The sequence below is a fragment of the Capsicum annuum genome, chromosome 9, assembly GCF_002878395.1.
Source record: "Capsicum annuum cultivar UCD-10X-F1 chromosome 9, UCD10Xv1.1, whole genome shotgun sequence".
In the NCBI taxonomy this organism is placed as follows: domain Eukaryota; kingdom Viridiplantae; phylum Streptophyta; class Magnoliopsida; order Solanales; family Solanaceae; genus Capsicum; species Capsicum annuum.
Window position 1 is genome coordinate 214,511,829 of NC_061119.1, and position 27,981 is coordinate 214,539,809.

The following is a 27,981-nucleotide window of genomic DNA, read 5'->3' on the forward strand; positions in this document are numbered from 1 at the left end:
TGCAGCTACAAGGCTGCGACACTTCAAAGAAAGAGTAGATATGCTTGGAAATTAAAAAATAACTGGGAGAGGTCATCTTTGATCAACAGATTATGTAATTAGTTTTCTCCCACTTCTTTTAAATAATGGGGTGCTCTCTAGGTGTAATCTCTTGACTTTGTAGATTGTAAATCTGTCACAGTTATTGCCAAAAACATCTATGATTCGAACATCAAATCACAAGGGTCGTTGGAACTCACATTATTCAGAAAGGAAGAACATGATACAAAGAGTTATCTTTACACATCCAACAACTATTAAACCATTTAATTTTCTTGATAAGATTGTAGAAATTCCTTTAATACCTAATTAGTTTTAGAGCAATTTGAATTGGCTAACAGTAAAACATCCAGAAACGAGAGTAAGGAATGGTCTTACATATCTCTTAAATGTTGAAAGAACTTGACATCGGACGAAGAAATTTGTACTTGATTCTCGATCAATTCCCTTGTGTTTCTTGGAGTTGTAATTGATAGGAGGAATATGGATATTTGCTGATGGAAAACCTATGTAAACTGTTTGGAAAGTGAAGCTTTTTATCGTGTAAACTTGAGGGAAAGAGGAGGACTTGTTTAACGCACAAAACTGATGGAAACAGAGGGGATTTTTCAGAATAACGCCTCGGCTATTAAAAAAAAGTAACGCTTGGAACCTGAAGAATGAGGATTTAATCAATTGGAATAAATTAAAAGGAAAAGACAAAATTTCCCTTAAAGGGACTTGGTAAATAAATGAGCAGTGGCTCTTTGCTTGCTGACCTCTTAATTCTCTTGCTATGTTGCAGAAGTAAGGTACTGTTTTATGCCCGTATAACCTCCTAATCTTATACAAATCAATCCAATTTTGTTTTTAGCCGTAACACCTCAACTTACAACTAGGACTTAAACTAAACTAAAAATGTGACGTATAACAGGGAAGCTCTAGTGCACCGGAATTGTCGATACTTATAAAAGTTTTATAACATTGAATCTTGAAAATAAATGTACATGTAACAATATTGTTTCATAAACTCCTTAACATTAATTATGAGTTGTATGACTACAATACCATTCTTTGTGCAAGAATCACTTCCTTCCAATATAAATTTTAGTCTGTTCATACATTATAGTAAATCCTTTTGCAAAGACCTCAATGCGCAGCTTGTTAGATTACACTGGCTATGGTGTTGAGACCGTAATGCTTCAAAGACAAACACATCAACAGCATAAGTTACTGACAGCATTGGCGAATCGGATGTCAATAGCAGTTCCATTGTTCTTATAAGAGAGGCCATATCTATTCTGCTGCTTCCAAATGCAATTAAGACTTGAAAACTGCAAGTTGTAGGAGGACAATTGTGTTAAAATAACACAATTCGCAATGTTGCAAAAAGAACAAAACAACAAAATAACTAATGTAATCGTACAAAGTGGGGTATGGTGAGGGCAGATTCTGATAGACAAAGTTGCAAAAAGGGTGAGACAAAAACTAAGAAATTAGGCAACTTCAGTCTGCACTGCTTTTATGCCAATGTTGTTTGGTACAAGCTAGATAATGAAATATTAACTTCTTCTAATTTTCAAAAATAATCCAAATTGTGTTTGAATTTTCCAAGTTTAGAATAGTTACGGAAGCTCCATGAATAGAATTAAAACTTATTCCAGAAGGAAGCTACATGACACTTAACTCTACTTTTTCCCAATGCTATTTGTTTTGTGTTAAGCATTCACCATGGAAGTACCTGACCACCCTTAAGGCTGCTTCCATGTGTGACTTCTTTGGATTATGCATGAATTGACTTAAATTTTGAACAGCAAAGCTGATATCAGGTCTGGTCATTGTCAAATATAATGACTTCCCAACTAGCTTCTGATAACTTCTGGGATCTGTAAGTAATTCATCCCGAGAAGTAATCTTACTACCATGATCAAATTCTATACTAGTTAACCTCCGATTCTATTCCAAAGGTGACCGGAAGGTTTTGAATCAGCAAGTCCCACATCAGCAATCAGGTCTAGTTCAAATTTCATCTGACAAACCAAGATCCCTTGCTTGCTTCTAGCAATTGCAAGACCAAGGAAGTACTTCATCTCCCCCAAGACCTTGATATTGAAATGGAGTTGAAGCATACACTTAGCTTCTTCAATAAGAGAAGAAGAAGAACCAGTAATAAGGAGGTCATCAACATAAACCAAAATTAGAACCAAATCATTACCAGACTTCTTAACAAACAGAGAATAGTCATGATGACTTTGAACAAAACTGGAAGAAATAAGAGCCTCACAAATCTTTAAATTCCATTGTCTTGAGGCTTGCTTCAAGCCATAAAGAGATTTTTTGAGTTTACAGACTAAGGAATGCTTCCCCTTGGTGAAAAGACCAGGGGGTGGAGACATGTAAACATCTTCGACTAAGTCCCCTTGGAGGAAAGCATTGAAGGCATCCATTTGGTGCAACTTCCAGGTTTTCATAGCTGCAATAGATAGAACAGCCCTTATGGTTACCATCTTGACTACAGGAGAAAAGGTCTCCTGGTAGTCAAGTCCCTCCTATTGGGTGTAACCCTTCACCAACCTTGCCTTGTATCTATCAACCAAGCCTTGAGCATTAAACTTGGTTTTAAATACCCACTTGCAACCAATAGCCCTCTTGTCAGGGGGGAGTGGGACTAAATCCCAAGTTTGATTGCCATTAAGTGCTTGTAGCTCCTGATTCATGGCCTCTACCCATTCAGGATGATGTAAAGCTTCTTCATAAGAATCAGGTTCCTTGACAGCAGAAAAATTGCATAAAGTCTGGTAATATGAGTCTGATAAAGCAGAATAAGACATATAGTTGGATATCGGGTAAGCAAAACTGGAAGAAACAACTTTGGAAGAGCTATGGACAAAGTTATGTAACCACGCTGGAGGCTTGGATTGCCTGGCAGACTGTCTAAATGTGGAAACCTGCTGAGGAGAATCAACTCCCCCTGTTATAGCTTTAGGAACACAAATATCACATGTATCTACTAGAGTAGGAGTCATGCCAACATCTGGGATTGTAGAGTCCTCAAATAAGGTGAGGCTGTTGCAGAAACAGGTGAGGGGGCATCCAAAGATGCTGAAACCTAAGTTGTCACAATAAAAGGATCAACAGTCACATCTATAGGTTGGAATGATTGAGGTCTTGAATCCGGATGGTTGTACTTGAAGGGAAACACTTCTTCCCTGAAAGTGACATCTCAGCTGACAAAGAAAGTTTCATTAGCAATATCATACAGTTTATAACCCTTTTGTGTGGTGGAATATCCTATGTGAAAACCTCCACAGCTCGAGCACCAAACTTATCATTCTTGTGCACCACATTAGTAAAATAACACAAACTCCCTAGCACCTTGAGATGCTGTAGATTAGGCTTTCTCCCATGAAAAACTTCAAATGGAGATTTGCCCAGTAAAGCTGTAGATGGGATCCTGTTAATCAAATATGCAGCATATTGGACACACAAACCCCAGAACTTCAAGGGAATAGCTGCTTGGAACCTGATGGCCCTGTCCACTTCCAAGAGTTGTCGGTGCTTCCTTTCCACCACCACATTTTGTTGGGGTATGTAAGCACAAGAACTCTGATGGATAATACCTGATGTTGTAAATAAATCTTTGCAAAAAGAATTGAAAAATTCTGACCCATTGTCACTTTGAAACACCTTAACAGTACTATCAAATTGAGTATGAACTAATTGCATAAAATTCTCTAAGATAACAGGAACATCACTCTTAAATTTCAGCAAGAAGGTCCAGACCAACCAACTACAATCATATACGAGTGTAAGAAAAAATCTATTTCCATCATGGATAGGTACCTTATAATGCCCCTATACATCTCCATGAACCAGATCAAACACCTTACTTGCTCTGGTGGTGCTTTGAGGAAATGGAAGTCGGGTTTGTTTAGCTAATGGAGAAAACGGACATAGTTTGATATTACTCATACTATTGTGATTTATTACATGCATCTGTTGTAGCACTTTATGAGGTATGTGACCTAGCCTTTGATGCCAAAGATCATTCATATCAACTGTGCTAAGAGCTACTGAGTACTTCATTTGTTGCCATGGATCTTGATCCCAATAGTATAATCCATTCACCACTATACCAGTCCCCTTCACCATCCCAGTGTGAAGGTCCCGCAATAAGCAATAATCAGGATAGAACTTCATGAAGCATCGTAACTCTCTAGTCAATGCTGACACCAAAAGTAAATTCACTTTAAAGTCGGGAACACACAGGACATTGGAGATCTCTTCTTGTCCCAAACTAAAGTTACCAACATGCAAAATTTGTATAGTACTACCATTTGGTAAATGAATACTATCAGCCCATGTTGTGTTCTTCTTAGTAATGGTGGTTAACACTCGAGGATTACACATCATGTGGTTGGTTGCGCCTGTGTCCATGATCAAATCATCAGTATATCTACTAGCCACAAAAGCAGAAATAATACCTGCAATATTGTTGATGGCCCAGATGTGTTGCTTTGAAAGAGCTTTTGCACCTGTGTATACTGTTCCGGTGTAAAAGTCACTATGATCCCTGCTGGTGGAAGCCCTGCTGCATGGCCAGTTCCAGAAAACTCTACAGCACCCTCCGAATGCTGACCAAGAGGAAAATTACCACCACCACTAGTATTACTGACTCTAGGTATAGGAAGATGTCCACCTAAACCATGTCCTGCTGTCACAACTGTAGAACTTTGTCCGGCAAGAGAATTGTCAAAATCTTTCCATATGGTTGTTGTGGGGAAAAATCTCCATAGAAGATTGAGTATATTGTTGACTTCCCCTATATGAAGGAGGTTGGTATCCCAAAAATTGGGGCTGTTGAGAACCATAAACCACATTATTCACCACAGGCTTCCTTTTTCTTTTAAAGTCACCCGGATATCCAATAAGTTGATAACATTTCTCAGCTCTATGTCCTTTCATTTTGCAAAAATTGCATTGCTCATCCCAATTGCATTTAGGCTTGGAATTTGGTTGGTAAGAAAGAGGAGGGCGGGGACCTGCAACACTCCACATTGCTGAAATATCATTTGCATCTCCAAAAGGTGCTCCTGCATTGTACAAAGATTTTTGACTTTTATCTTCCATGATTAGAGCATAAGCCTGATTCAGTGTGGGTTCGGTCGATTGCATAAGAATTTGCCTCCTCGATTGGGTGTGAGATTCATTCAAAGCAATAAGGAACTGAAGCAAGCGTTGTTGCTGAAGATGTTTGACATAATTTTTGGACTTAGGACAACCGCAATTGGGCAAAGGAGCCATTGCATTAAATTCTGACCACAACTCCTTTAACTTGGTAAAATAAACAGAAACAGTATCCAAACCTTGAGTAGTTGTTGTACTTTCCCTGTGTAGTTGAAAAATTCGCAAGCAATTGACCTTGTCAAATCGTTCTCTCAGATCCTCCCAAGCCAGGTGAGCATTCGACACATACATGATTCAACTCATTAAGCTTGGTGATACAGTTTTCATGATCCATGAGAGGTCTATTGTGTTGCACGTATCCCAATGCTGCTACAATCCCTTCTCAAATGAATCCCTTGTACATGTACCCGAGAGAAACCCTAACTTCCTCTTTGCTTGAAGTGCTATAAACATCGATCTCCTCCATAATCCACAGTTCTCAGCTCCTGTGAGTTGAAAGGGAACCATACAGTGGATGAGTGTTGTCAATTTTGATTTTGTTAAGGCACGAGGAGTTTTGATGATAGACATGTGAATGGAACGTGTTGAAGAAGATGGTCTAGTCAAGCTGAAATAGTCTAGCTAGCACAGGAGTCTGGATGATGTGATTCTGCGTTCAAGACAAGCATAGATAACATTGATTACATCAGAAGTTTAGTCAGATCAGACCAGAAGTCTTGAAGAAGTTAAGTTGATCAAGGACTTCAGTAAGAAGAGGATTTGAAGTAAAAGAGTTCTATCAAATCTAGGAGAGGTGAGGCGGCAGCAAAACGGAAAAGAGCTAACTGATAGAGTTCTACTGGAAGAAAGAATTGAACATAAAAAAGGACTCTATAACAGGTTGGCTTAAATACAACAAACGTGACTCAAATCCAGCACTCACGCACACACTGAAAATTTAATGAACAATCAGCATATCAGTTCACATACTTGAAGAAGAACCTAGTGTCTTACTTTGCAGGTCATAAATAGTGTAGCAGTTAGGTTCTTGTATTGTAATGAGTCATTGATTCTAGTCTCAGTAATCTATAAACTGAGTTAGGAGTTGTTGTCTTCAATTTTGGGAACTCGAAGATTTGGAAACACTTATCTTGGGAAGATTAGTGTTTTTGTAGTGATAGGAGTTAGAAGTTTAAATCTCTAGGTTACAAGAAGTCTTGTAATTTTGTTGATTGTTGAGGGTTAAGTATTTTAGTGAAGTTGGGTTAAATCCTGTAGAGGTACAAGTCGTGGTTTTTTTCAACTTTCTTGAGCCGGATGTTTTCCACGCTTAAAGACTGTGTTCAGTTTACTTCTGTGAACCACGTTTATTTACTTGTTCCACGGATAGGCAATTACTAGGACGCGTACTCTAACATATTTCCACCATTGTTGATCTACAATTGTCCTAGAGAAATCCTACCATTGCTTCTAAAAAAAGAAAGAAAAAAGAAATGCAGAGCTTAATCGCTTGGCTTTGATACCATGTTAAGCTTTCACCATGAACTCTGCCAAAGTAACAGAAGAGACAGAGATGGGAAAGTTTTTTTTATTTCATCAATATAGTTGAGTGTGTGTATATATAAAGCAAGCTCCCACTATTCTAACTTAGAAAACCAGTAATCAATGATAGCTAACTGACAGCTGTCCATTACATGTGACACTCATGTGATTCCCTCAATATTTTGTTCCTCCTCTCTTATCTTATTATTTCTTTATTGACTTACTAATCCACAAAATATTAGTGGGTGACAGCTAATATAACACAAAAGTTGTGTTTGGTACAACAAATTGGGGAGGTGTTACGTGGCTAATTTTTGTTCTATATATGTCTTATGTGGTGTCTTACGTAGCCAATTTTTATCCTATACAGCGTCCTACATGTATTATTCAAAATAGGATGTGTGTGTCTACTTGTTCAACTTTATACAAGTTTAAGTTTTGATTTGTACGTACCCAAAGTTGGAGGTTATAGATGTGATTTGGTGTCAAGTTAAAAAGGCAATGTTTATGTATTATGTCAATCAGATTAGTTATAAAATGGGAAAAACGATAGGGAAAAAAATATGACAACTAATAAAGAAAGCAGGACATAGCTCTTAACTGAATAACTCACTAATTAAGTCGACACCTCTCGGTTCACTGACCTTAACAAAATGTATGTTTTAGTATTAAAAGCAACTATTGAAAGTTCATTTCGGAATATAGCTAGAAAGATTGAAGTTCTAGGATTTCATCATAGTTCTTACTATTTAAACTTTAAATTGTACCGTTACAATACTATGTTTTAGCGTTATTCTCTAGCTTCCAAGGAGATGTAAATTCTCTATATTGTAATTAAAGGGGCATCTATTTCTCGACTGTTTATCTTTTGCCAAGGGTCTATTAGAAACATCTTCTTTATCTCTAAGATAGCAGTAAGGTTGCGTATACTCTACCTTCTCCAGATCGCACTACGTGTATAAAGCACTACATTTTTTTCAAAGTTTACCCTTTTAGCAGAGATAAAGGACGATTTATGTTCAACATTTTATTACAGGGACCTAAGTGAACATACTATGTAAAGTTAAGGGACTGTTTGGGCTGATAAATTCTGCAGATCATTTCAGCCACTCAAATTTTATCTTGGTTGGGTACTCAGTACTCTATCTGTTGTTCTTTATACATTTGTTTATTGTTACTTATAATATTGTCATTTCTTCTATCCTTTTCTCAAATATCACTGAAAATATCTCTTTCAGTGATATTTGAAAGAGATATTTGAAGTTGTATGATCTGCCATTGAAAGGTTAGTTTCCCTTAATTACTCTCTCATTTGGTTAAAGTTTCAGAGCAAAACAACACTTGTAGTGGCTTATCAAATGTATAACTTAGCTCTTTGTACTATATATATATAGTTATGTCGCTCGAACTCCTCAAAAATAACGCTGATTACATGTTGGATCCTTCAAAAGTTGTGCATTTTTTTAAGGATCTGACACGGGTATGAAAACTTCTTAAAAGAGTTCCAGCAACGTTGAAAACACTACCTAGGTAAGCAAAGCGGAGTTTTGAACCACAATCTATTTTGCATACTGGGAGTTAAATTAGCTAAAGCTACTGATTTTGGGACTAAACTCACTGTTACCCTTTTATAGCTATGATTAAGGCAAATACATTACCTGATCTTATTTAGTCTATGCGTGCCTTTTCTGCAAATCTGTGCATCTCGTTATTTGTAATACCATTGACCTCTTGGCTCTTGCAACCCTGCAGCTTTTAGGTCATAGTCACAAGGGACAAAAACGAGAAGACATTAGATATGGCTCATGCAAGTGTGGCTTCTCTTATGAGAACAATAGAATCGCTCTTGACATCCAATTCACCGATGCGGTCTCTATCCTGTGATCACAGAGAAGAATTTTGCACTCCTCAAGAAAAAGTTAGTTCCCTGGAAGTATTTCTCAAGAACTTTGAGAAAAACAATGTTTCTGGAGAAATGACAGATTTTGAAGTAGAGGTAAAAGAAGTTGCAATTGCTGCTGAATACACAATTCAACTGAGACTAGCAGGAACTGTACTGGGAGAAAATAAAAGCCAGAAAAAAAAGGCGCGCCGAAGGTTTCGTCAAAGCCTGCAACAAGTAGCAGAGGACATTGATCGTATTTGGAAAGAGTCGATAAAGATTCAAGATAAAGGCAAACAATCATCAAAGGAATCAACGGTTCAAGAGTTTCCAAGATCATCGAAAGATATTCTGAAGGTTAAGAACAATATGGTTGGACGTGATGTTCAAAGGGAACGGTTGGTAGAGCATCTTACTAGAAGCTACTCTGGTGAACCCAAAGTCATCCCGATTGTCAGGATGGGAGGCATAGGTAAAACAACCTTAGCGAATGAAGTTTATAATGATGCGTGCATTTGTTCTCATTTTGATGTTTGTGCTTGGGCTACTATTTCGCAACAGCACAATGTAAAGGAAATCTTATTGAGCCTTCTGTGTTCTACTAAGAGTGACACATTTGACATGAACGATGAAGAAGAGCTTGCAAACATGCTACAAAAGAGTTTAAAGGGTAAGAGATATTTAATTGTATTGGATGATATCTGGAAAAGGGAAGCATGGGATGTCGTGAGACTATGTTTTCCAAGTGAAAACAAGTGGAGTGGAATATTATTGACGACCCGTAATACTGAAGTAGCTCGTGATGCTGGTACAGAGAATCTTTCTTTGCCGATGGATTTAATGGGTCCGGATGAGAGTTGGAACCTTTTTAAAATCGTAGCATTTGCAAATGAAGCATTACCATCTGGGTTCGAGACTATTGGGAAGCAAATTGCAGAGAAATGTCACGGGTTACCTCTAACTATAGCGGTGGTTGCTGGGCTTCTCAAATCTAAAAGGGCAATAGAAGACTGGGAAATTGTTGCTAAAGATGTCAAGTCATTTGTCACAAATGATCCTGATGAACGATGTTCACGTGTGCTTGGGTTGAGTTACAATCACTTGACTAGCGATCTAAAGACTTGTCTTCTGCATTTCAGAATTTTTCCAGAAGACAGTGAGATTCCAGTGAAGAGATTGGTGAGATCATGGATGGCTGAGGGGTTCCTGAAGTTGGAAAATGATTTGGAAGGAGAAGCTGAGAAGTGTTTGCAAGAGCTTGTCGATAGATGTTAGTTCTTGTCTGCAAGAAAAATCTAGATGGAACAAAAATTAGATCATGTAACGTTCATGATCTAATATATGACCTGTGCGTGAGAGAAATTCAAAGGGAGAATATTTTTATCATGAATGAAATTGTTCTTGGCGAATCAGATTCAGAATGTCGATATCTCAGTATGCAAAAAATGCAGCCCTTTAAACGCGTGACTGGTGATGAAAATGATTATTGTCCCTTTGGTCTTTATAGGGCTCTTCTTACCCCTGTACATCGTCAGTTGAGAGATCATGACAACAACAATTTATTGAAACGAACCCGTTCTATTTTCTCTTTTCATCTTGAGAGATCATATTCTATTCTCAAATCAGAGCTTATTCATTTCAAATTACTCAAAGTCTTGGAGTTGAGACACATAGAGATTGATAATTTCCCTCTACAGATACTAAGCCTCATCTGGTTGAGGTACCTATAATTGCTCTGCCGTGAGAATTTAGACATACCTCCAGAAATATGCGAGTTATGGAATCTGCAGACATTCATTGTTCAAGGGCCTAGTGGATCAGTTTTAACTATAAATTGTCCAGTGCAAATTTGGGGACTACTGCAATTAAGGCATCTCAAACTGCCCGAATTTTATTTGCCAGATTGCCCAAGTGGATCTGTTGACAAAGGAAGGCACTTGGATTTTTCAAACATACAAACTATTTCTTACTTGTCTTCACATTGTTGCACGAAGGAGGTTATTATGGGGATTCAGAATGTCAAAGAACTAGGAATCAATGGAGATGAGATTGACTCTAATGGGCTTCTCAACAATCTTGTCCATCTGCAGCAACTTGAAACATTAAGTTTGATAAAATGCTTTCCCCTTTTTCAAGCAAGTGCAAAAGCTTTTCCAGCAACGCTCAAGAAGCTGAAGTTGGAAGGAACTTGTCTAAGTTGGTCGTACTTGGACATCATAGCTGAGTTGCCTAACCTTGAGGTGCTGAAGCTGATGCTTTGTGCTTGTGTGGGTGATGAATGGAATCCAAATGTTAGGGGATTTATTCGATTGAAGGTTTTGCTAATGGAAGGTAATGATCTTAGGTATTGGAAAGCCACAGATGACAATTTTCCTGTCCTTGAGCACCTTTTGCTTAGAAAGTCCTCTCATTTGGAAGAGATACCCATTGAGTTTGCAGAAATCCACACACTACAACTGATTGAGTTATCAAGGTGTCTTCCCGAACTTGGGGAATCTGCAGCACGAATTCAAAAAGAACAAGAAGACCTCGGAAACAACCCCGTGGATGTTCGTATGTCCTATCCATGTAAGTATATAGTATTTATCAAGGTCACACTCTGTTTATCATTTCGACAATTCAAGTCGTACATAAAAGTTATTTAGCTTTGCCCCATAAACTTGACAAAATTTTGTTAAAATCCTACTTAAAATATAAGAGAAATTAACAAGAATTTCCCTTATAATTTAGGGTAGTTCAAAATGGCCCCTTAAATATATTTTTAAGCAGTTTTGGTACTTCAGTTTAAGCTTGCTAAATGTGAGCACATTTGGTCTAATTGTTACTCATGGAGGTGGCAAATGGGTTGTTTGGGCTGAAGTCGGGCAAGTTAAGATGGGTTGAACAAACAAATGGGGTAATGTCCAACGGTGCCATTAAATTACAATAAAAATAAAATGAAAAATGAAGAGTAAATGTTTGCTCTCTTTCTTGTCATTGCAAACGAATTTTTAGATATCGATTGTATAAATTCTAGTAAAATGAGGTTTACTTGGATTCAACACTTTTCTGAAATAATTGAAATATCAAGAAGTGAAATACTTTGTATTAATATTACCAAGGTAGCTATATATTTATCAAGGTTACACAATTTCTCATTTCCACAACTCACATCATACAGTGGTACGATCACATCTTAATGACGTGCGACTTGTCAGATATATTGGGCCATATGGTATTTCCCCGTTCTCTCTCCCGATCGAGATATCCCCCATTTTTCCCAAGAACGATAAAACGATAAATTGAATCATCAAAAATTTGGCGCGTGAAGTGCAATTAGATCCATTTTTGAGGGGATTCATATTACTATTATCAATTAGAATAATTTATGGTTGGCTTGGTTGGACTAAAAAAAGAACTATCCAGGCGATGATGATGATGATGAAGAAGAAGAAGATTTAGATTTTTTTGAAGTAAATTTGATGAATATTCTGCTGCAGAATTTTAAGGTATTGATTGTATAAATTCTTGTAAAATGAGGTTTACTTAGATTCAACTCTTTCATGAAATAATTGAAATATCAAGAAGTGAAATACTTTATATCAATTTTATCAAGGTAAGTATATATTTATCAAGGTTACTGTTTCTCATTTCCACAAGTCACATCATACAGATGTATGACCATATTTATGATATGGTGGTGGTGGTGGTGACGATGATGAAGAATATTCAGATGTTGATGTTGCAGAAGATGATGGTAGTTAAGATCTTTGGTTGTTATATATTCAGAATAACCTGTAAAGAGAAGGGAAACAATGGATTAACATTTTGATACTGTCATAGACTGCTGATGCTCATTCATCACACTGTTTTTCATAAATGTAAATGTATTACCACTAAATTTATCAGTTTCAAGCAACGTGTGGCTTCCAAGGAGATTTGATCTCTTTTGTATTGTAACATATTTTTGAGTTGATAGAATCTTTAATAATATTACTCAGTTAGGCATTACTAAATTTTTTGAGTTCATGAGTTCACAATGGTTAACATGATCGCACGCTCATTTTAGTTGGTAACGTTATTTATTAAATGAACGGAAATGTGCATTTATATGGTGATTCTCATGTGTTACTTTTTACTGTTGATGTTTCATTAGAGGCAGAGCTAGCAGAGATGATACCAAAAAGTTTAAATGGTAAGAGGTACTTCATTGCAGACCGGTTCCATGTGAGAGTTGGAACCTTTATAATAGTGCGGTGTTTGGAAATAAAGCATTGCCATCTGAATTTGAAACTATCGGGAAGCAGATTATAGACAAATGTCATCTCGGTTGTTGGGATATTGTCAAAATCTAAAGACATTGGAAGATTTGAAAAATGTGGCTGAAGATGCTAAGTCATTTGCAACAGATGATCCTGATGAACAATGTTCACATGTGGATCAATCGTCGTTCTTTACTTCTTTCCTCTTTAGTAAATCGAACTGACAATCTTTTAATTGAATAACTCGTTAATTAAGTCCACCTCTCGGTTCACTGAACTGTAACAAATGTCTGTTTTAGTTTTAAAAGCAATTCGGAATATATCTAGATTTAACTCTCACCCGGACCACAGGTACCATTGAGGAAGCACTTTGTTTCCGAGGTTTTCCTATTCTTCTTGAATTATTGTTGCAGAATCCACGATTTCGGGCCTAGTAGTTCACCCACACAATCAGCTGTAGTGAGTCAATATCTGCAAACACAAAAATAATCTCCTGTAAATCAAAGAAATTTAGTCACTAGATGCTCAACAATTAAAAAAAAGTAACAGCAACAACATATCCAGCGAAATCTCACACACGTAAGGGGTCTAGGAAAGGTAGCTAGAGCATACTCAGACCTTACTCTAGAAAAATAGAGAGGCTGCAAACACAAAAATAATCTCCTGTAAATCAAAGAAATTTAGTCACTAGACGCTCAACAATTAAAAAAAAAAATAACAGCAACAACATATCCAGCAAAATCTCACACGTAAGAGGTCTAGGAAAGGTAGCTAGAGTGTACGCAGACCTTACTCTATAGAAATAGAGAGGCTATTTCCGCAAGCAATTTTTAGTAACCAGGCACCAGGTGTAGCCAAATATTAGTGGATTTGAGCAAAAACTATTGAGTTCACGTGAATCAGTAGATTGTACTTTTGATCCACAACTTCTTCTTGCCATTGATTAAACTTGAAATATAATAGGAAAACGAATTTTAGTATCTATTTCCTATTTATAATCACCTTCTCCCAAGGTGGTGAAGTAAACCGGCAAGTGGATCGGTTTGGATCAAGCCCGATCCACTTCTTTTCTAACCTATATTTGTTGCTCGAGTCGTTTAAAAAAGAAGGAATTACTTTTTTAAGAGCTTCTCAAAATTGGGGCAGAGCTAGCAAGGGTCATAAATAAACTAAACTTGTTGTGTAGCTTAGCCAAAATGAGTCATGGCTAAAGAATCACTGACAAAAATCTAGGGTAAGGCTACGTACAATAGAGGCACAAAGATATGGGCCAACCTCTCGGCACTGAAGGACATTTAAATAAGAATGAAATTCGCTGACTTGGTAAACCAATCCATGATGTCCCAAATACCATCAAAACAGCGAGAAGTATGAGGCAAACCACTAACTAAATCTATGGTGACGCTTATTATCCAATCCTTTTCTGAACCCCGCACATAGGGGAAGCTTTAGCGCACCGGACTTATCGAAACTTATAAAATTTTTCTTAACATTCAATCTTGAAAATAAATGTAAATGTAACTGTTAAAATTGGTCTTACGCCTAACTCACACCCCAAAAGCTAGCTCATGAGGAGGAGGATTGCCCAAGCCTTATAAAGAGACCATCCATCTCATTAACCACCAATGTGGGGCTTTTTTTTCAATCTTTTAACACCCCTCCTCATGCCCAAACCTCAACTGGGCCCAGACCTCAACTGGGCATAAACAAGCTCCCCGACATCTCAATTCAGGGGCCTAACATTGGGTGAGAATGGGCCCGCACAGACCTCAACTGGGGCCTAGACCTTAATTGGGCATGGACAATCTCCCCGACATCTCAATTTGGGGGCCCAACATTAGGTGAGAATGGGCCCTGCTCTGATACCATGTTAAAATTGATCTTGGGCCTAACTCACACCCCAAAAGCTAGCCCAAGAGGAGGAGGATTGCCCAATCCTTATAAAGAGACCACCCATCTCATTAACCACCACGGGACTTTCTTTTCCATTTTTTAACAGAAACAATTTTTTCCATAAACTTTTTAACATTACTTAAGAATTATATGACTAAAATACAAGACTTTGTGCAAGAATCACTTCCTTGTGTATGTAAATTCTCGTCTATCCATACATTGTAATAAATCCATTTGCAGAAACCTCAATGCCCAACATGTGCGATTACACTTGGTATGTTGTTGAGACCGTAACGCTTCAACGACAAACACATCAACAGCATAAGTATTGTTATCTTACACCGAGTTCTTGAGAAATGCTTCTAGTGAACTGGCCATATCTATTAGGAATTACTTCCAAATGTAATTAGGACTTTAAAGCTGCAAGTTGTAGGAGGCCAATAGTGTTAAAATAACATGATTCAAAAAGTTACAGAAACAACAACAACAACAATAGTAAAATACCTAATGTAATCATACAAAGTGGGGTCTGGTGAGGACAGATCACTGTACAGAGACTGTTTCCGATAGATAAAGTTGCAAAAATAGTGAGGTAAAAACTAAGAAATTAGGCAAATTCTGTGTTGTGAACCAAGTCGACTTTGTATTGGGATATGGGTTAGAAGTGGTGAAGTGGGCTGATCCAGTTGAGATTATTGGACCTGTTAAAATGTTAGAGGTTTTATTTGAGATCCAGACCCAATTGTAAATTAGTTAAATAGGACTTGGCATGCAACAGGACATTATGCGTATTATGTGAAGCCTTGGCTTGTCTGTTGTTCTCTCATTTCCAGTCTGTATCTAGTATCTCATCTCCTTCTTGTTACTTTCTCACTATTCTATCTCATCTTAGTTAGCATGACTATTACTTCTTGTTCGGATTCTAAGTTGTAATTTGTATTGAGTGATTATAAATACATTTCGTGTTTGTGTTAAAAATTGGGATCATTACATTGGTGCTTTCATCCAGAGGTCTTCAATGGAGGACCAAAAATTTTGAACTCCCTAAGATTAAATTAACGTAGGAAGGGATTCATGGTCAAAGGAGACATTTAAAATTATTTCATTATTACAGGAGTTGATTGGAAAACCACAAGGAGTAAATCTACTCCGGTGGAATTTCCACGATTTTGTGGTGAGAATTGTTAGGCTGTGGAGCCTGATTAATATGTAACGTACTGTTATATATTAATGTTCATGTGGTTCAATCTTTTATTCTCATTTCTCTATGTAATTGTACATCCTCCGAGTCGTTAATATAAATTCTCCGTCTGCTGTGGAGGTTATCCACGGGTGTTATCACGAAATTAATTCTCTCTCTCTCCTAAAGAACTCTCTCTCTAGTTTTCTTCATCCTCTCCGTAGATTTAGTGTGTGTGAACTGCTAATCTATCCTAAAAACTGGTATCAGAGCTTGGGAGATTCATCACGATCATTGAAGATGGAAGGGTTGAAGTTTGGAATTGAAAAGTTTGAAGGATTCCATTTCGGTTTTGGGAAGATGCAGATCAAAGACTATCTGTACCAGAAAAATCTTGACGAACCCTTGATCGGGGTGAAGCCAGAGTCCATAAAGAAGGAGGACTGGAAGCTTAAGGATCGGTGGGATCTAGGGTTGATCCAGTTGACTTTGTCGAGAAATATGGCGTTCAACATCATCAAGGAGAAAACCACGTCCGATCTGTTGAAGGCACTGTCAAATATATATGAAAACCCATATGTGATGAACAAGGTATATCTGATGCGTAGATTGTTCAATTTACAGATGCTTGAGAATTGATCTGTTGCTGATCATATAAATGAGTTCAATATGATTGTTAGTCAATTGTGTTCTGTGGACATTAATTTTGAAGATAAAATTAAAGCACTGATTTTGATGTAATCTCTGCTCGAGTCTTGGGATACTATTATTGCTGTGATTAGTAGTTCCCGTGGATCTAAGAAACTGAAGTTTGATGAAATTCAAGATGTTGTTCTTAGCGAAAGCATTTGCAAACGAGAAATTGGGGAGTCATCTGCTAGTGCTCTCAGTGTTGACCGAAGAAGGAGAGACCAATCAAGGGGTCAGAATACACATGGAAGATCAAAATTGAAGAATCATGGAAAATCTCCAATAACATCCAACATGACATGTTGGAATTATGGAGATAAAGGACACTTTTAGACAGAGTGCAAGAAACCCAAGAAGAAGAAGAATTAGAAATCTGGATATGATAATGATTCTGTTAATTAATTCAGCAGAAGACATTGGGAATACTCTAATCCTTAGTGTGGATAGCCCGGTTGAATCCTGGATATTGGATTCTGGTGCATCTTTTCATTCATCTCCTAGCAAGGAATTGTTCCAAAATATCAAGTCTGGAAACTTTGGAAAGTTGTATCTTGCTGACAACAAGCCGTTGACGATTGAAGGAAAAGGGGATGTCTGCATAAAAACTCCAGCAGGAAATCAGTGGACATTGGAGGATGTCAGATATATTCCTGGTCTCAAGAAAAATCTGATTGTTGTTGGTTAGTTGGATAGCACAGGCTACGCAACAAAGTTTGGGAAAGGTTCGTGGAAAATTGTGTAGGGTGCAATAGTTGTACACGTGGCACAAAATTTGGGACTTTGTACACCACTGCAGGGTGTATAAACATGGTTGTTATTGCTGAGGGTGCTTCTGATTCATGTCTGTGGAACAACAACTTAGACACATGAGTACTAAAGAAATGAAGATGTTGGCTGCAAAAGGAGCTTTAGAGGGGCTGAAATTTGTTGATATGGGTCTTTGAGAGAGTTGTGTTATGGGTAAACAAAAATGAGTAGGCTTCCCAAAGACTACGATAGAGCCAAAGAAAGTACGAATGTAAATGCTCCATATAGACATTTGGGGACCATCTCCTATTTCATCACTTGGTGGATCCAGATTCTATGTCACTTTTATTGATGATTTCAGCAGGAAGGTATGGGTTTACTTCTTGAAATAAAATTAAGATGTGTTTGCTACTTTCAAGAGGAGGAAAGATGAAGTTTAAAATCAGTCTAACTTAAAAATCAAATGCCTGAGGTTTGATAATGGAGGAGAATATGAAAAGTTAGAATTCAAACAATTTATGCAGCTGAGGGAATCAAATTGATGAGGACAGTTCTTGGGAAGGCAAGGAAGAATGGAGTTTCTGAATGGATGAACGCAACATTGAATGAGCGTGCAAGGAGCATGAAGATACACTGTGGGCTGCCTAAGACATTATGGGTAGATGCTATGAGCACAGCTGCATACTTGATCAACAGGGTACCATCTGGGGTTCAAGATTCCTGAAGAAGTATAGACAGGAAAAGAGCTCAAGTATTCTCACTTGAGAACTTTTGGTTACACTGCTTATATCATGTTGATCCATAGAAGAGAGATAAGGTTGATGCTAAATCTATAAAGTGCCACTTTATAGGTTATGGTTCTGACATGTTTGGGTAGAGGTTTTGGGATGATAGGAATAAGAAGATCCTAAGACATTGTGATGTGACATTTGATGAAAATGTCTTGTACAAGGACAGAGAGCAAAATATTCAAGAAACTACAAAGCAAGTGGGAGATGAGCTTGAGTTGCCAAAGAGTACACCAAAAGATGTTACAGCAGATACTCAACAAACTCCAGAGACTATCGTTGAGGAACCAGAGGCGGAACAAGTAATACTTGAGCAGGTTGAGAGGATATCATCCAGGACCATTAGAGCACCAGATAGGTATTCACCACAATTACATTATCTTTTGCTGACTAATGAAGGGGAACTAGTCATTTGCTAAGGCCCTACAGGTGGAGGATTCAATCAAGTGGGAGCAAGCCATGGATGATGAGATGAGCTCAGCTGGGAAAAATAACACGTGGATGTTGACTGAGTTACCTGCAGGGAAGAGAGCATTGTTGAACAAGTGGGTGTTCAGAATCAAGGCAGAACCAGATGGCAGAAGAAGGTTCAAGGCCCGGTTAGTAGTTAAAGGATATTTACAAAGGAAAGGTATTTATTATGCTAAAATATTTTATTTTGTTGTGAAATTAACTACTATTCAATTTTTATTGAGTATTGTTGCATCGGAGAATTTGCATCTTCAGCAAATGGATGTAAAGACTGCATTTTTGCATGGAGATTTAGATAATGCTATTTTCTACACTAGACCTGATATAACACATGTAGTGGGAGTTGTTAGCAAGTACATGGCAAACCTCGGGAAAGAGCATTGGAAAGCTGTGAAATGGCTTCTAAGATATCTGAAAGGTACATCCAGTACTTCACTTTGTTTTGGCAAAGGTGAAGTGATTCTGCAAGGTTTTGTTGATGTTGATCTTGGTGGGGATGTGGACTCAAGCATGAGCACTTTAGGATACATTTACACCGTAGGTGGTACAGTAGTGAGTTGGATGTCCAAGCTTCAAAATTGCATTGCTCTTTTATCTACTGAGACTGATTATGCGACAATAGCTGAAGCTGGAAAGGAGATGATATGGATGGTAGATTATCTGGAAGAACTGGGCAAGAAGCAGCTCAAGAAGATTGTGTAAGCTGGAAAGGAGATGATATGGATGGTAGATTATCTGGAAGAACTGGGCAAGAAGCAGCTTAAGAAGATTCTTTACACAGATAGCCAGAGTGCCATACAGTTGGTGAAGAACCCGATCTATCATTTGAAGATGAAGCACATTAGAAGACGGTACTATTTCACTCGCAGGGGAGTGGAAGAAGGCGATATATGTTTGGAAAAGATAGAGGGTGCAATGAATCCAGCAAACATGTTGACAAAATGTGTTGATGTTGGTAAACTAAGATTGTGCAAAACCTTCGTTGGTTTTCTGTAGTTGTGTCTACAGATGTTGCGTGTGGCAAACATATTGATTATGGAGGAGTATTTTTTATTTTTTTTGAGAATGAAATTCTTGGATGACAGAATCAGTCTCTAAGTGGGAGAATTGTTAGGTTGTGGAGCCTGATTAATATGTGACGTACTATTATATATTAATGTTCACGCGGTTCAACCTTTTATTCTCATTTCTTTGTGTAATTATACATACTCCGAATCATTAATAAAAATAGACCGTCCGTCGTGGAGCTTACCCACGGGTGTTACCACAAAATTAATTCTCTCTGTCTCCTAAAGGACTCTCTCTAGTTTTCTTCATCCTCTCTATAGATTTAGTGTGTGTGAACTGCTAATCGATCCTAACAAGAATCCTGAGTTATGGATCTCTCAGGCTTAACTTTGATTTTTATGAAATTGTAGAAAACCGCAAGTTATCTCTGTCTTCATCCTATCTCGATGGGGCTGCTTTGTTGTGGTACCAATGGCTTTTCCAGAACAAGCAGTTGGTTGATTGGGAACATTTTACCACAAAAGTGTTGATTCTCTTTCCGAAGCAACATGTTGAATCACTGGAAGGTCGCACGGCTAATCAGATGCCCTCCATGACTGAGTACTCAATTCATTTTGAGGCTATTTCGTGGGGCTTCAGTGATCCAGATGAACTTTTGTCATTCCCTACACATGTTTATACACAATGGAGAAGTAAAACCAACCTATCTTTGCCTCAGAAATTTGATGTGCAATCTGAATGCAAAAGCAAAACGGATGCACACAAGATGTTCGACGAAATATCAAATAGATGCTGCCCCAAGGTAATCACCCTGTAAGAAATTCCAATTGTAATAGCCGTGACAAAGGGAGATAATGGAAATCTCAGAAATAAGCATATCATGGACATTGGTGATTCGGCACATGATGAAATTTCAGCACTTACTTTGTCCCCTTTAACCCTAACAGAGTCTACCTTGGAGGATGGAAAGCCCAATAAAGGGAGAATAGTGAAAGAGCAAGTTGAAGGATCCAAGGATGTGGTTCAACAGAATTTGATTGTTACTACAAATATCCATGAGGAGTTAGGTCTAGAGTAATTTTCCCCAATCTTCCATGATTTTCATCACTAAATCCAATTTCTACTGCCATGCCTCTATCTAAATCTCTTTATGCTTCTTGTATCCCCACACAGAGCTTATTCACTGTCTCCATATCTGATGCTAGCTTACATGGCATTCAACCACTCAACAAAATTAAATTACTAGGGACTATTCCATATAATAGTTATGTTAGATTTTGAAGTTGATTCATGTGTGCCTTTATCTACCGACCCTGAAGAGCTAACTCAAGTTTCACATGAGGAATCAAGGCTGATTTCTTTTCGTGGCTGCGAGTATTTACAGTAGCATGATGAGAAGTTCATGGTGCCTAATAAGGTTCCATTAGATACTAAGAACTCCATCCCTGATGAAAATTTTCTTATTGAGTTTGAAAATCCAACTTGGGCTGAAGAGTTTGCACTAATTATTAAACAATCAGTACTTCATGAATTTCAACTTTTAGTTTTGAGTTGCGTAGTACTGAATTTGGAGTTGCTTGAATGAACCAATAGTCGAGGCAGGACTCTATTCACCTGATGTTATTTGTTTACAATTGCATCATGGCAACCTTGAACATCTTGGTAAATCATCCTCTGATGAGGGTAGGAATCATTTGCCTGCTCGACAGGCCAGAAATAGCCACTCTCAATGGGGACTTGAGCTTGGTCAATGCTTGTAGGAGACGTTTATTATGTCAGCTTATGGTTATGTGGAGCTTATAAGCAGAGGTATATTTGTGTGCTTTAGTACACTTGGTCATGCTACACTTGTAGTAACTTGGTGTTGGTTTTTCCATAATCGATTTGTATCAAACTTTCCTTTGATACTGGTTCAAGATTTCTGTTTGCTTACATTGGCGCGAAGACAAATGTGGCTTTTTTTTATCAGGCATCAGTACACCATTTGGCGACAAGAGGGGCTGATTTTGTTGGAATACAAACTGCGGTGCAGATTCTGCCACAAAATGCACCCAAAGCTATTCAAATAGTTGCTGAAATATGTGACTACAAGATTACTGAGAGTGTTTTAAGATATCAACTGAAGCAGCTTGCGGTTGTTGGAACAACTTTTATATTAAGTGTACTTAATCCTGCAATAAGAGTGGATAAAGACATAAAGCAGGAAGCTCTTGTCTTTGGCGCAGTGAACAATTTAATAGAAGCATTGAACTTAATAGTAATTACAACCCCTAGAGTTGTAATTATTCGTTTCAAAGAATAGCTAGTTTGTCTTGGCAAGTCCGTAGGGCATGCTACTAAGGTGGATTTTTCAAAGGAATCATCAATGGTTGCAGGTGTTGCCTTTTACATGGACTCAAACAGTGGCACTGAGACAAGATGCAAAAAGAGTGAGGTAAAAACTAAGAAATTAGGCAACTTCAGTGTTGTGAACCAAGTCGACTTTGTATTGGGATATGGGTTAGAAGTGGTGAATTGGGCAGATCCAGTTGAGATTATTGGAACTATTGAAATGATGGAGGGTTTTATTTGGGATTCAGGACCAATTGTCAATTGGTTAAATAGAACTTGGCATTTAACAAAACATTATGCGTATTATGTGAAGCCTTGGCTTGTCTGTTGTTCTCTCATCTCCATTCTGTGTCTAGTATCTCATCTCCTTCTTGTTACTTTCTGACTATGGTATCTCATCTTAGTTAGCATGACTATTACTTCTTGATCGGATTCTAAGTTGTAATGTGTGTTGAGTTATTATAAATACATTTCGTGTTTGTGTTAAAAATTAGGATCGTTACATTCAGTCTTCTCTGGTTTTATGCCAATGCTTTCCTGTACATGCTAGATATTGAAATATTAACTTCTTCCAATTTTCAAAAATAATCCAAATTGTGTTCGCACTTTCCAATATGAAATAGTTACGGAATCTCTATGAATAGAATTATAACTTATTCTGGAAGGTATCTACATGACACTTAATACTTTTTGCAAATTAAATGAAGTTCTGATAATTGAGTCATGTTCAAAAAGATTTTCAATCTTTTTTTTAAATTAACAATTTTTCTCCTAAAGCTTGAGATTTGTTTTGATCCTCCACCCTTATATTAGTATTTCTGTACTGACTTATTAGCCCACAAAATATTAGTGGCAGACAGCTAATATAAACACAAAATCTGTGATTGGTATAACAAATTTGCCAAGGTCTTTTTTTAATATATCAATGAGGCATATCTTTACATAATTCCATAAGTGAGATCCGGAGAGGGTCAAGTGAATGCAGACTTTAACCCTATCTCGTGGAGCTAGAGAGGTTGTTCTCGAACAACCTATCTCAAATGCAATATATCAAATTAGTCATAAAAAAAGGAAAAGGATAGTGAAGAAAACACGACAACTAATAAAGAAAGCATCACATAGTAGGGGCTTTGGGTTGTAGGTGACAAAAAATTTTTAAAATGTGGTGTAGGTGACACAAGTCCTAATAATTGAGTGGAGGTGATAATTACTTTATTATGGATTAAGAAAGTTGGGTAAGATTGAGAATAGCCCACAAGTTTTTAAATTTATACTTTGATCCAAATATATACCTAATATAACGGGAAACGGAGGAAAAAAGGCGTCTTTCTCTCTCTTCTCATCCATTGTTGATTTCTCTCTTTTAGCAATTTTTGTTGTTCATTGTTGCTGATACTTTGTTCATCATCTTCTGCTTCATTATCATAATCTTGTACTTCATTATCATCTTCATCTTCTTCTTGTTGATCATTGTTGTTGTTGTTGTTATTACCGCTACTGTTACTATTTGACCAATTTCATAGGTCAAATTTTATTTTGTACATCACTTTTCACTTTGGCATTACTTCATAGGAGACTTTGGTAAGTCAAATTATGATTTTTAGTTGAATTTTTCATCTGAGTAACTGCTATTGTATTGTTTTTTCAACAATAGATAGCACGCGAACATGAATGCAACATAAGAGCCATCTATTTAAACAAATCTGTTTCAACGGAAGACTCATATGTTGGATTCATGTATATGGTTCTATAGTGCCGTAACATGAATTATATATTAGTAACCTGTTGTGATAGAATCTGACCTTGATTCCACAGATCATCATCTGTTGCAACAAGCAATTCATCTGTTGCAACAAGTTAATTATCTGTTACAACATGTCACTCATCTGTTGGAATCAGCTTCAAAGGTGCCTCAGTAGTCAGTACTGTAACATCTATCCAATAGGCGCTTCATCTGTTGCGACAGATATATAGTATGTTGCAACATATGATTCATATGTTACAAAGATAACTCGTCTATTGAAATCAGTTTCAAGAGTGTAACATGAATCCCAACAGGTAAGTAATCTGTTATGACTGATTACACATCTGTTGGGATTCATTTATGGCACTATGAAATCACTATTAACTTTTTTGATCAAATGAATTTATTTAGGTACCACTAATGGAGGGACCAATAACAATAGGGGTAGATTGTCATGGTCAATGGATCGAGAAGAGCAATCGATATGTATGGAGTTGGAAAGAGTTGTGAACTTAATCATCAGCTATTATGGACTGAATTGTCAACCGGAAGAACTCGTCATCAGCTACATGCACAGCTCCTTTGAAAATCAGAGGGTACTTCCTTTCAAGATAACCGATCAGGTTCGGTTAAGTACTTATCTTAGTGATTTATCTAGGACGGTGTTAAAGGTTAACGAGGTTGAAAATAAGAGAGAGAATGAGAACTGGAATGTAGAAGAAGAATAACAACAAGATATCTTTGATGATAGGTTGGATGATCTAGACATGAATATTCCATATGATGATCAAACACCTACGCCCATTGATGTGACTAATATGGTGGGCAGTTCTTCCCGATCAACATAGCGTGGCAATTTTCAAGATGACGGGATCGACTTTTTCAAAGGAATTTCATTCAAGGACAAGAATTAACTATCTACAGCTTTGTTTATTTCTTGCTTGAAAAAAGATTTCAAAATGACGAGCAGTGTCTTTAGCTACAAATATGCTAATCCAAACTGTAGGTGGTGGTTGAGAGCGGTGAAGTACGTAATTTCTGATAGATTCATCATTCATAAACATAAAAATGATCACACATGTGGTTCAGAGCACATCTCGAGCAAAAATCCTCACACCACACGGCAAAGATCCTGGTGAATATGTCAAGAGTTGTTTCTTGAATGGAAAAGGCCCTTCAACAAGGGGTATGGCCAATCAACTCCTTGCCGAATTGGGTGTACTGGTTAGTTATTGGAAGATATATACATCCATGGGAATTGCAAAGGACTTGGTTAGGGGGACACACGAGCATGGGTATGCAGTCCTAGATGCCTACTGTTACATGATTGAGTCCACAAATTCCGGAGAAAAGACGACCTTGCATGTTGATGAAAATAGAAGGTTCAAGTACTTTTTTATATCCTATGATGCTTCGATTCAAGGTTTTCGACATTTGAGAAAGGCATAACCATCGAAGGTACCTTCTTGTGGAGTAGGTATAATGGAGTTCTGCTAGCGGTGGTGGCGCAGGATGCGTAGAATCACATCTTTCCTATCGCTTTTTGTGTAGTGGACAAGCAATGTGATTCCTCTTATGGATTTATTTTTTGAACAATTGTGAACCTGCGTCCAAGATACCGAAGAGTTGTATTTTGTTTTGGATAGGCATCCAAGTATTCCAAAGATGGGTTCAATTTTCTTCACTTCAGCTTACTTTGGCTATTGCATCAGGCCTCTTGGAGAGAACATTCAGACCAAATATCACAATGAAAGGATCGTGACCATTTTCTATGGAGAAGCTAAAGCATATAGAAGAGAGGAGTTTTTAGACCATTTCAATCAAATAACGGATGTGAATCCCAAGGTAGCAGAACTTCTCGTACATGTCGGTTTTTAGAGATGGAGCCAAGCATTCTTTCCGGCGGATAGGTACATTCTTATGAATTTAATGTCTTATTTGAGTTACAAGTTTTGTATGATGTCGTACTAAGTGATTATTTTGTATAGGTACAATATTATGACATCAAACATAGATGAATCAGTGAATTTATTGTTTGGCGATGAAAGAGTTCTGCGTTCAACAAAGGTTGACAAAGTTTTCACGGGCAGTGAGGCAGAGCTGGCAGACATGCTACAAAAGAGTTTAAAAGGTAAGAGATATATAATTGTATTGGATGACATGTGCAAAACTGAAGCATGGGATGCCATGAGACAATGTTTTCCATGTGAAAACAAGGGGAGTGGAATATTATTGACGACCCGTAACACTAAAGTAGCTCGCGATGTTCGTAGAGAGAATCTTTCTTTGCAGATTGATTTAATGTGTCTGGATGAGAGTTCAAACCTTTTTAAAAGTGTAGCATTTGCAAATGAAGCATTACCATGTGAGTTTGAGACTAATGGGAAGAAAATTACAAAGAAATGTCACCGGTTGCCACTAACTATTGCCGTGGTTGTTGGGGTTCTCAGATCTAAAAGGGTAATAGAAGACTGGGAAAATGTTGCTAAAGATGTCAAGTCATTTGTCACAAATGATCCTGATGTTCACGTGTTCTTGGGTTGAGCTACAATCACTTCACTAACGATCTAAAAGCATGTCTTCTGCATTTCGAGATTTTTCCAGAAGACAGTGATATTCCAGTGAAGAAATTGATGAGATCATGGATGGCTGAGGGGTTCCTGAAGTTGGAAAATGATTTGGAAGGAAAGGCTAAGAAGTGTTGGCAAGAGCTTGTCGATAGATGTCTAGTTCTCGTCTGCCAGAAAAGTCTAGATGGAACAAGATTGAGAAAAAGGAATAAGTCATTGATAATCTACAAATGCACAACTAGTTAACTATAACTCACTTCACAAAGTTAGTTATTAGGATCACAGTTAGTTGAGGTAGTTACAACAGAGCAACTAACTAAACTACCAATAATCCACCTACTAACTGACTTGTTCCAACCCTATATATAGTCATGTATACTCACATTTATCAAGAATGGACCTCGGGCCTAACTCAACCTCAAAAGATAGCTCAAGATGTGAGGATTACCCAATTCCATATAAGCAAACTACCAGTCCATTCCACAACCAATGTGGGACTTTACCTAGTCTAACACCACCCTCACGCCCAGGCCCAACTGGCATTGGTGAGTGGACCAGAAGCCCAAAAAGGCGATGAACCTGGATCTGAGTAGAAAATTTATCACGCTGAGAATGAGGAAGATGCACAAAATAAATACAGCCAATTGCATGAAAATTATCATAACTTGAATTTTTGTGATAAAGATGAAAATATGGAGATTCAAGATTTAAGACTTTAGATGGTAGTCTATTAATTAAGTAAACAGCAGCAGTAGACAAAGCTTCCACCCAATACTTAGATGGAATAGAGGACTTAATCAATAAAGTACGAGTGACATCTAAAAGGCGATGATTTTTACGTTCAACAACCCCATTTTGTTGTGGTGTATATGGACAAGAGCGTTGTGAGACAATTCCTTTTTCAAGCCAAAAATTTTTGCCAAAAATGTCTTCAATATGGAAAATACCTCAGATTTGGAACGAAGAAAATATACCCACGCAAATTGACTATAATCATTAATAAATGTCACAAAGTACTTGAAATGAGCAAGAGAAACAATTGGTGAAATACCCCAAACATCACTATGAATGACATGAAACACTTTGTAGCACGACTACCAAAATTAGGAAAAGGAAGAATTTTACTCATGCCTAATTTACAAGTAAAACAATCAAAGGAAGCAGTGGAAAATTGGTTTTTGTTCCCCAATAAACCCGAATTTGATAAATGAGATAACACAATAGAATTTGGATGTCCTAAGTGCTTATGCCATACCTCAGTCTCACTAGGTGTAGAAGTACAAGAAAATGATAGAAAACGAGGAATGTAAAAGTGTATAGGAAACAGTCGTCCAACTTTAGGCCCCTTCGCAATTATTGTCCCCGACACCTGATCCTGCACAAGAAAACCAATATGAGAAAAATTCACATCACAATTGTTATCTACCAATTGTCCAACTAAAATAAGACTAGTGGAGAGCTTTGGTGACGTAAAAACATTGTTGAAAGTTTTAGTAATATCCCCAACCTTGGTAATGGGTAAAATACTACCATTGGCAACTTGAATTTGTGATGGACCATGATACTTACGAACATTTTTTAGCATACTAGATGAGTTGGTCATATGATTGGAAGCTCAAGAATCAACAAGCCAAAAACTATATGCAAGATCATTACCTTGTAGTCTTAAAGCTGAAAAAGTTGACATGATCATTTGTCTTACCATTTCAG

General features: G+C 37.5%; 1 protein-coding gene, 1 long non-coding RNA gene and 1 pseudogene across 2 annotated transcripts in view; 1 reads left to right on the forward strand and 2 right to left on the reverse strand.

Moving 5' to 3' along the window:
* Nucleotides 1-982: 982 nt before the first annotated feature.
* Nucleotides 983-6,792, reverse strand: LOC107841003 (retrovirus-related Pol polyprotein from transposon RE1). The gene is given in 4 exon segments (XM_047396559.1): nt 983-1,352; nt 1,760-3,068; nt 3,161-3,315; nt 3,318-6,792. Coding segments are annotated over 3 exon segments (2,400 nt in total). The 5' UTR covers nt 4,456-6,792; the 3' UTR covers nt 983-1,352; nt 1,760-1,961.
* A 1,069-nt stretch (nt 6,793-7,861) lies between these two features.
* LOC107841002 lies at nt 7,862-12,603 on the forward strand (annotated as a pseudogene).
* A 140-nt stretch (nt 12,604-12,743) lies between these two features.
* LOC107841004 overlaps nt 12,744-27,981 on the reverse strand; it is a 29,548-nt gene continuing 14,310 nt past the window's right edge. The window contains exons 7-8 of the long non-coding RNA XR_001665375.2: nt 27,527-27,646; nt 12,744-13,320 (exon numbers count right to left, since the gene is read on the reverse strand). This is a non-coding gene — a long non-coding RNA (uncharacterized LOC107841004). The remainder of the gene's footprint in view (nt 13,321-27,526; nt 27,647-27,981) is intronic.